General features: G+C 33.7%; 1 protein-coding gene and 1 long non-coding RNA gene across 2 annotated transcripts; one reads left to right on the forward strand and one right to left on the reverse strand.

The window, feature by feature from the left end:
* Positions 1-1246: 1246 nt before the first annotated feature.
* LOC115707311 (F-box protein At4g00755) lies at positions 1247-5610 on the forward strand. The gene is made up of 6 exons (XM_030635224.2): positions 1247-1474; positions 1862-2030; positions 2314-2736; positions 2846-3006; positions 4365-4483; positions 5239-5610. The coding sequence occupies exons 2-6, from the start codon at positions 1904-1906 to the stop codon at positions 5432-5434; spliced, it is 1026 nt and encodes a 341-aa protein (XP_030491084.2). The 5' UTR covers positions 1247-1474; positions 1862-1903; the 3' UTR covers positions 5435-5610.
* LOC133037277 (uncharacterized) lies at positions 5307-6665 on the reverse strand. The gene is made up of 2 exons (XR_009687399.1): positions 5933-6665; positions 5307-5844 (listed from the first exon to the last, which is right to left on the reverse strand). It is a non-coding gene; the product is annotated as an uncharacterized LOC133037277 (long non-coding RNA).
* Positions 6666-10580: the final 3915 nt, after the last annotated feature.

The following is a 10580-nucleotide window of genomic DNA, read 5'->3' on the forward strand; positions in this document are numbered from 1 at the left end:
ATAATAAGTTAACACGACACTACAATATTCTTCTACCTTACCAGAAAATTAGAGATATAAAACTTTACTATAAAAAAAAAGTAATCCCAAACTCATTTTGGTATTGTGTAGAAAACCCCAAAGCTAGAGTGAAAGATAACGAATGAGTAAAAACCCTTTCAGAGGTAGTCCAATATTTCAAGCCCATCTAAATATTATAATATATTTTCAAAAATTAAAAGTAGGGCAAATGTAATTTTTTGGATCTGTGTGATGTAAAAAAATTGTTTATAGTCAGTTCAATGATCATTTAGACTTTATATTTTTAAACATATTAAAAAAAATAATATATTGAGCACAATTTTTATTAAATCAAAATATAATAATATAGAATTGTTATGACGAGACTAGTTAAATATATATCGGAGTGCTATCGTTAATTTCTTATTCTCTTAGTCAACTTCCGTCTCCGAAATACATATTGGGATAGTTTTTTAATTTTTTTTTCATAGTGGTGTTCGTTATGCTTACAACGTCATCCTTGTAAATTTTAAAAAAATTTCAAATAGTTTATAGTGCTAAAAATACGTTTGAACTTTTTTAAAAACACGTGGTAAACTGAAATATCATGTTTTCAGCATTGTAAACTATTTGAAATTTTTTAAAAATTTACAGGAATAATACTGTAATTATAACGAATACAACTGTAAAAAAAATTTCAAAAAAATATTCCGACATGTGATTTTAAGCATAGAAATTTACTAAAAGATTATAATAAGACATTGTAATTAACACTCGATTTTTTATATTAAAAAATGGCTTAAATGTATGTATCTCAATACTATATTTATTGGAGCAGTTATTTCATATTGAAAAAAAGTTAAGCTTAGAGTTTTATTTTGTACTTTTTAAAAATATAAGTTGTAATTTATTATTTAACATAATATAATAGAGAATTACTACATATACTATGTTTTTAACTTTTTTTTTTTCAAATTTATAGTTTGAGTTTCTAAAGTGGTTGCAGCGCTAGTTGCAATAGGCGTTCCTATACGATTTTTTGTTACAATTTAAGTTGCAGCTCTAGTTGCAATAGGAGTTTCTATGTAGAATTTAATTAAAATGTAAAAAAAAACTATTTTAAAGTGTAAAAATGAAAAAACTCCTAATATAATTTATTATTTAATTTAAGTTATTATTTTTTTTAATATATATATTTTTTTAAAATAATATGGTTTGTATGCAAATAAAAACATTTTATTTGGTAAAGAATATTAAAAAATGACGAAAAAGGAGTTTTCTCTTCCTTCGTTCCTTCCTTGTCTGTCACACTCTCCTTCCATCCCAATCCCTTACGATAACGATTACAACCAGAAACTAAATACATAATTCTAACACCGCCCTCTCTCTCGTCTCTTGCGATTCTCTCTCTCTCTAGGGTTTGGGGTTTCGAATTTTTATTCCTTTTGGGGCCAACCAGCTGCTCAAGAAAAAGGTCCACTCTCTCTCTCTCTCTCTCTCTCTCTCTCTCTCTCTCTCTCTTGTAGTTCGAATATCATAATCAGTTAATTGCATTTTCGGTACGAATAATATGAATTTGAACCATGTTTACAATGTTATTATAGTCGTAATCGCATAAACATTGCAATTGAATCTGATGTTTAATTATAAGCGGTGCGAGAGAAAGTGTTTGGTGTTTGCTCCGTTGGTTTCAATTTTAGAGTTTTGTGTCGTGTGCTATTAAATTTGGCTCCTGTGGCTATTGCTTTAACATAGACAATATAATAGTTCTTTCATTGGATTAAAGCTTTTGCGCATTGCTTATAGGTATAGTTGTATTTCTTTTGGGTCCACTGAACGGTATTTTACAATGTCAATTCAGGTTTTGAGGTTTTAGAGACGGAGCTTCATTTACTTACTTCACATGGATACTCGTTTGGATCCGTTGGATTGTCTTGATACCGACATGATGATAAAAATTCTCACTTATGTGGAGGAACATTCTGATCTCCTTAGCATTAGTGCAGTGTCGCGATCCTGGCGGCATTTTGGTGAGTTAGAAACTTAGAATGCCTCGTTTGTAGATTTTTTATTTTGATTTGTAATATGTAGTACTTTTCTCTGAGCTAAGTAAGAACCGGCAATGTAATTTCACATATATCAATACATTAGGGACATTGTGTTGAAAAGAAGTATCTTGAACCCCTCCAAGGTTTTGTTGTAGTCTTAGTGAATGAAAAATATTGAGGTTAAGAATAAAATTAGATTTCTTTTAGTGAGAAGTCATTCACTTGAGCGACATTAATAGTTTTTGAAATTTGCAATATTATGCAGTGGTGGAAAATGGCTTTTTTAAGCAGTTGTGCTTGCGAATGTTTGTTGAGTTATCTAGAGTTGCCCATACAATGGTGGTAAAACAATTTGAAACAGAAGAGGGCATGGGATTTGGATCTACAAGCAATTGGACGGAACAAGAAAGCATGGTGAGAGATCATAGACTCTACGCTTTTCTAAATAAGTGCTGTTCATCTTTTGTTCCTGAGAATTGCTTAGCAAAGGCAATTAGTGCATCCAGCACAGATAATTATCCTGAAGAAAGCATTGATAATACTCTAGAACCTAGAGAAATAATTTCTAGGAGAATCTCATATTGGTCAAGTACAGGACAACGTAATTGTGAGGTTCCTGAGACACTGATATACAAGTTAGCCTCCAATATTTGTGTGATTTCCGAAATCAGCATTAAGCCATTTGAAGGTAGTCTTTTTATCTGGTCATATTTTTCAAAATTCGTATTGTTGAAAATTTATTTTCGGATTTAAGTTGTTTTTTTGTTGACAAATTAAATGCTTTCTCCTGTCAATAGCTTTCTTCCAGGAGGGTCTACCAATATATTCAGCTAGAGGTATGCGATTTCGATTAGGCCATCCAAAGTCCCCCATTGACTTAAAGAATTTCCCTGTGAAAGAACCCTGTGATGATAAATTTATATGGACCTACACATCGGAAGTGTTTCAGATGGCTCAGGTATATTCTTGTGCCTAAGCTACTTACTTTACCGTACTTTCTATTTTGAATTTTATTGTATTGGCTACGTGTCTGTGGCATTATTGCTCATGTCTTGGCCTGCTGTGCTGGAGACTGTTATAACCAGTTTCCTCTATGTATGTTGCTATGTCTTTTGTTAAGTTTGTGTTTTCCCTGACCACTCATAATGTGCTCTCTCACTCATTGGCTGTCTACATTAAAGAAATAAGACTTTTAATTTACATTTGAAGTTTTTTCCCCCCGCTCATTAACATCAGTACAGGGTAACACAACTAAGTGTTGCAATATACTAAAGCTTTTAATGAAAAAGAAAATTTACAAAGATCACACTTTAGGCTATACTGTATTTGGTTTGGTGTAATCGTAATGATTTCATTGTTTGTTTTGGTTTTGAAAATTTTGTAATCACCATTTTATATGAATAAGCAATACACATACAACTCTATACCTATTTATCACCATTACACAATTTATATAAAAACAAAATGATCCTTATACGGTGGAGCCAGCTGTTTGTTTTAGGGGGGGCAACAAATTTTTATTTATATAAATAGGATATTAATTAAAACATATTAACTTTGTTGGAGAAGTTTTTTTAAATTTTATAGGGATAAAACTAAAAAATATGGGGGGATAAATATAAAAATATTAGAAATAAAAATTAAAAAATATAAATTATATAAGGATAAAACTACTAAAAATTAATTTTATGGGGACCAAACTGAAATTATTTAGAAATTTCTATATAAGAGTAATTTATCAAAACTTCCGCCACTGCTTATACTTTAGTAAGGATATTTATGTACATAGACCATTGATCACCATTTCCATTCCAAAAATAAACCAAACTTTTATAATACCATTCCAAAAATAAGCCAAAATTTATAATACCATTCCCGCTACTATTCTTATTACATGTTTTCACCATTCCCATTAGAATGACTGAATGAACAAAACGCTACAAAAAAAATAAAAATAAAGCAGCAGGAGAATGACAACGTGCATTGTTTGGAAATTTTCTCTGATGAACAGTTGATTTTTTTTTTTTATTTTGGTGTACAAGTAGGTCATTATTTTTGTGTCCTTTGTCCTTTTGAACATGAAACTAGTTGCTGGATCATTTTTATGTAGCTGCTATTTTTTTTTTTGGCCTTGTCAATACGGTTCTACAATTTTAGAAGATAATGAACACCTGTCTAAATGCAGCTGCGATTTAGACAATACAGATTTTTTTTTTTTTTGCCTTGTCATTTTTATGCAGCTGTGATTTTTTTTTTTTGGATCATAAGTTTAGCCTGTTTAATTGTTTTTTTTTTATCCTATCCACACATTTACAGAAAAATAGCTTACAGATGTTCAAGCTTCCAAAACCAGTACTTTGCATTGGTGGATATTTGCAAATTGAGCTACTGGGTAGGATACAGACACAGGAATTGGATGGCTTGTACTATATATGGTTTGTTCCATATTCTTTTTCTTCATTTCTTAATATGCTGTGAGCCAACGTATCACCATGTATTTGGTGTTCAATTGTCATTTTCTTAAAGATTCCCCTGCATAACATGTGCTTCAATACATGAGTGGGTTTAAAATGTTTTAAGTGCCACGAGCCTTTGGAGAAGCTTGCACCCATAGGTTTCACTTATTAGTTACTATCCGAAGACCTTAGTATGAACTTGTCATTATGTGATGAATTATTAATGGAACGGATCAGAAAATGATATTAGGAAAGAATGCATTTTAGTTTCAAATATGTGAAATAGCGTAGTCCAATGATGTTTACTGTGTTGTTTTGGACTCTATGTCTATGTGGACGGTCTCTGTTGGTAAGAGTCTAAGAGATGCTAATATTCTAGGTCAAATATTTGTTTTTGCTGCTACATGTAGTGGACAAAATAGGATCCCTGTAGAACTGTTTTCTTTGTTTTAGTTTTTAGTCGTTGTCTACAGACTTTCTTTCAAGATAGATCATAGATCGATTGCATTTGAGGATAAGATACTTTTGATAACGTTCATTACTACAATCTGTTTATTTGATTAGAATACTTACCAGTAGTATTCCTCATGACAGTAGTATTCCTCTATCTGACCAGAAAAAACAGGGAAACCGAGAATACTAGAAATTTTAGTGAATCACATGACTACATGTTTCAGTCATATTTCCACTGCTCTACTTATGCATTCTTATTACAATTTTAATGAATTCTGCAGTGTGTCCCACATTCAAGTACTGGGCCTGCCGTTAGCACCTGCGTTTGACGTTGAAATTCTCGATCAATCTGGAAATTTTGTGTTAAAGCAGTATTTGCAATCCGACAATACACCGGTAAACTTGCCTGAGTATAAACCCCCTTCAGTCACTACTTTTGGTTGGTCGGATGAAGATGAATCAGATGATGAATTTTAAACGTGTACATGCTCTTTTTTATGTTTAATTTATGGAAAGGACCTTAGAATGAAATCCGGCAAAGTGCTAAATTTTGTACTTCCAACCTGATAAAAGGCTCTGTATGTTGAGTTATGATATTTATCATGTAGATGTAGCTCAATCTGCTTATTAAAAATTGTGTTGGTTCTTGTCAAGGATACCGGTTACTTAATTCTGTTTACTAACAGAGGTGTTAGTTGAGTGTTTCTAAGTTGTTAGAAGGGTTGCTATGTTTCCTGTTATTTTAACTCGTGTATATAAACTCTTCTTGCACTTTTTTACAATCAATACACTAAATACAATTTTACCTCTCAAAAAATTGAAACTTCACATGGTGTCAGAGTTCCTTTTTCTTTCGTCAATGGAGATTCTTGCAACCTTGTGCTCAACTACAAAACAATTAACAAGTTCCTTTAACTAGATTGTATCTCATTCTTCACACATTCTCTTTCTATCAAACTTGATGAACATAATTACCTATAATGGAGACATCAAGTTTTGACATCGATCAAAGGGAGCATTGCCTTTACAAGTATCTTGATCATGCTCGAGCTCCGGTAAAATTCCTCACCGCTGCAGATGAAAGATCCAACACAATCAATCTAGAGATTTAGAGTTTGAAGATTGAGAGCAGCAAGACAATTTTCTAGTTTTTTGGTTGTTGTCATTTATGTCAGAAAATGTTGAACAATGCTCAACCACAAAACGATCAACAAGTTCCTTTACTTAGATTGCATCCCATTTATCATGGAGACATCAAGTTCTGGCATTGATCAAAGGGAGCACAGCTGAAGATGAAAGATCCAACACCATCAATCTAGAGTTTGAAGATTGGGAGCCAACAAGACAATCTTCTGGTGTCTTGGCTATTGTCATTTATGTCAGAAAAGACCACCAATCGTATGACCAGTTGTGATACCACTGCTCAAACCTATCGCTCTCCTATGAGTACTATACTGTACTCAATGTTGCGAATATAGGTCTATACAAAACTCAACTTTGAAATACGAAGATGACAGGAACACTCAATGACTATCTTCTCAAGATTAAAGGGATTGTTGATCTTCTTGCTACCACCGATCACAAACAGACGCTACAAGATCATATTGAAGCCATTTACCCTTTGAATATGATGTTTTTTTCACCTCAGTTACCACAAGAAAAGATGAGTACATTGTGATTGAGATTGAAGTGCTTCTAATGGCTCAATCTGTTTGCATTGATAAACATCAAAGAATCTTGATATTCTCAAAGCATAGGACAATCTCTTCCACACAAAACCCATTGGATTCAATCCATACAATTGTCTTGCTTATCCTACACCAACTGTACCACTTGGCTTTGGTCATGGTGGTCCCCCTCGACCAGATGGATATGCAAGGTATCCTATGGCTCGTGGTGGTTATGGTTACAATCCCGATGGTCCTCCTGCTCAACGTGGTGGTCCCTTTAATTTTGGTCGTGGTCAGAACCAGTAATGGTCTCAGAAACCTCAGTGCTAACTATGTCATAAAATTGGTCACGCTGTAAAACAGTACTTCTATCGTTTTGATAAGTTATTCATAGGTCCTGAATCATTCACTAATTTTCTTGCCACCACTCACTTAGTTGAGATGGAAGTCATGTGTGCTACTCCATAAACTTTTACTGATGAGTGCTAGTATCCTGATAATGGTGTGACTTACCACTTGACACCAGATTCCATGAACCTTGGAGCAAGCACATCTTATGTAGGTAATGAACAAGTGTATGTTGGTAAAGGTATTGACTTAAATAATGAGAACATTAGTTCTCTTATCCATTCTCCTTTTTCTTCTCAACAACTCACTCTTAATAATCTATTGCATGTTCCTTCCATAACTAAGAACCTATTGAGTGTCACAATTTGCTTAGGATAATGACATATTTTTTAAAATTTACCCCTTTTCTTGTTGTGTCAAGAATTGTGCTACCAAGAAGATTTTGTTGGTTGGGAATCTTGAGAATGGGAAATACAAATTTGACTATACTTAATTAAGTCTTCCCCCACCCTCACCACAAATTAATTTGTCAGCTCCTTCTTCAACTCCTCAATCCCACACTCACCAAATGTCTACTGTCAATCCTTTGTTTTCTTTATGGAATAGTAGGCTTGGCCATCCTGCTGCTAGAGTTGTACAATTGGCTCTTTCAAAATGTAATATACCATTGTCTAATAAAAGTTCTTCTTATGTGTGTAAAGCTTGTTGTCTTGACAAATCTCATAAATTGTCTTTTTCTAATTCAACTACTACTTACAATGCACCATTAGAATGACTTTCAAATTTGTGGGGCCCTACTCTTATAAATTCTTGCAATGGTTACAGGTATTACATTAGTTTTATGGATGCCTATTCTAGGTTTACCTAGTTTTCCTTACTCATAACTCGTGATGAGGCTCTACTTACTTTTATCAAATTCAAAACTCAAGTTGAGCTACAATTAGGCCGAAAAGAAAATCAAAACTTTACAGTTTGATTGGGGAGTGAGAATAGAGCTTTCACTAGTTTACTTGAGAGGTCTGGGATTGTCCATAGGTTAGCCCTCCCTCATACCCATGAAAAAAATGGGGTTGTTGAAAGGAAGCATAGGCATGTAGTTGAAAATGGATTAACACTACCTTCCCAAGCTTCACTTCCTCTCAAATATTGGGATGAGTCTTTCAGAACTACCTATTCGTACTCTTAAGAACTCTACACCCCTTGAGGTTTTGTTCCATACCACACTAGATTACACTTGTCTTAAAGTCGTTGGATGTGTTTGCTATCCTAATCTCATACCATACAAAAAAAAAAAAAAGAATACAAAAACTGTAATACAGATTTGTACCTCGTGTCTTTCTTGGATATAGTATAGCTCACGAAGGGTTCAAATATCTATCCAAAAGATTTTACATCTCTCGAGATGTAGTACTTGATGAAAACACCTTTCCCCATGCTAATAACTCTATTGCTTAGGGTATTTCCATTGAGTTATCATCTTCATCTCTCATTGGTGTCCCTCCCTTGTCTTCCCTGCTTCAACTCAACAATGTTTAACCTCCAACAACACCACTCATTCGCCCTCCTCTCTTATAAACACCTCATGTTGTTCCAACTTAAACCTTCCCAGATGCTCTTGTCCCAGAATTTGCAACTCGATCTATGGCTCTCACTTCTCCTCCTAGTCCATCAAATATAGTTGCCACAAAAAATCTTATTGATGTCTCAGTCAAATTTTCTCAAGTTATTCCTAACTCTGATACTGTTGTCAATGTTCCTATTATGCATGTTATTACTAATGATTTGCCTGCAGCCATTTCAACAGTGCAACCTACATCAACTCACTGTATGACCACCAAACTAAAAGCATGAATAAGGAAACCCAAAGCATTAATGGCTATCTGTGAACCCGAATCAGTGAAGACAACCTTGGAAGATTCTCACTAGTTTGAGGCAATGTCCACATAAATGTTTGCTCTCAAGAAATACAAAACATGGGTGCTGATTCATCTGCCTAACAATAAAACATTTATAGGCTGCAAGTGGGTCTTAAGAGTAAAACAAAATATTGATGGCTCATTCAACAGGTACAAAGCAAGGCTTGTAGCAAAGGGATTCCATCAACAAGCTGACTTTGATTTTTTAGAGACTTTCAGCCCAGTAGTAAAGCCAATTACAATTCAAATTGTATTCATTGTAGCTATCACAAAAGGATGGGCAATAAAACAACTAGATGTCAACAATGTTTTCCTTAATGAGGACTTACAGGAAGAGGTCTATATGCAACAACCACTAAGGTTTGTTGATCCAAACTACCCTAATCATGTGTGTAAGCTAAACAAGGCCTTGTATGGTCTTAAACATGCTCTAAAGGCATGGTTTGAGAAATTGTCTATAATACTTCTCAGCTATGGTTTTCAATTCTCAAGAGATGATCAATCTCTCTTCATCAGAGTCACCTCTCATTCATGCATTTACATCTAAGTCTCTGTAGATGACATCCTCACTATGGGTAGTGATGACAAACCTGTTGATCAACTTATCCAAGAGTTGAGTTCCACCTTTTCTTTAAAAGACCTCGGCTTGGTTGACTACTTCTTCGCAATCCAAGTCACACGTGTAATATCCGCTAACTCCGAAAGGGTATTTTTGTAATATTTTTTAGCGGAGAGTATTTTTTATTATTTTACATATTTATGGGTTTAAATATGTATGAGATTTTTATGATGATATAATATTTGATATTATTGGCATGTGCATAATGCCTAATTGATATATATATCTGGATATTGTTATATGGGTATATATTATTATTATTATTATTATTATTATTAAAATTAACGTATTATTATTATTATTATTATATATTATTATTATTATTATTATTATTATTATTAAAATTAACGTATTATTATTATTATTATTATTATTATTATTATTATTATTATTATTATTATTATTATTATTATTATTATTATTATTATTATATTTAATGTTATTATTAATATTGTTAAGTTAGTGTGCATATACGAAGTGTATATACGCACGATTCGGAGGACCTATTTTTGTGGAGTGGGAATCGCTCCACTTCGGTTCAAAGCGATATTTTGCTTGGGTTTAAACACGATAGAAATTAGGTTTTAAACTCTATTTTCGTTCACCCAAAACAGAGAACCAACGAGAGAGAGAGAGCACGTATACGGCGTATACGATACCGAAAATTTTCGTTTCTTCAAGCGGAGTGAAACCTGGGTGAACGTGGGGGTTTGGGATCACTTATATACGACCTAAGGAAGCTTTTTAACGTGGTATAAGGGGCGGAAGTCGTCGTTTTGAGATTCGCCATTTTTGAAGCTTCAAAGGTGCGGCTTAGTTACGGACTCAAATTCGAACGTGTTTAAGCTTGTTCTTGGGTCAAGGGAGGTTATATTTGAGTGCATGGGACCCTAAGGATTGTTTTTGACGTAAGAAATCGAAGCTTTAACGTCCAAAACGAAAATCCAAAATTTTGGACTCCATTAAAGGCGGTACACCGCCAACGAAGAAGACAACCCCGATCTGCCTTCTCGGACCACTTTTCTTGATCGTTTTGAGGTCCCGAGCATTGTGGAGAGCTTCCCCAATCG

Source organism: Cannabis sativa, chromosome 1, assembly GCF_029168945.1.
Source record: "Cannabis sativa cultivar Pink pepper isolate KNU-18-1 chromosome 1, ASM2916894v1, whole genome shotgun sequence".
In the NCBI taxonomy this organism is placed as follows: domain Eukaryota; kingdom Viridiplantae; phylum Streptophyta; class Magnoliopsida; order Rosales; family Cannabaceae; genus Cannabis; species Cannabis sativa.

What these genes read in the sequence shown, in the direction of transcription:
- LOC115707311 (XM_030635224.2), top strand. Translation starts at nt 1,904, where the DNA reads ATGGATACTCGTTTGGATCCGTTGGATTGTCTTGATACCGACATGATG. An exon ending in CAGCATTAAGCCATTTGAAG is followed by an intron (nt 2,737 to 2,845) that starts GTAGTCTTTTTA and finishes TCCTGTCAATAG; the next exon opens with CTTTCTTCCAGGAGGGTCTA. An exon ending in GATGGCTTGTACTATATATG is followed by an intron (nt 4,484 to 5,238) that starts GTTTGTTCCATA and finishes TGAATTCTGCAG; the next exon opens with TGTGTCCCACATTCAAGTAC.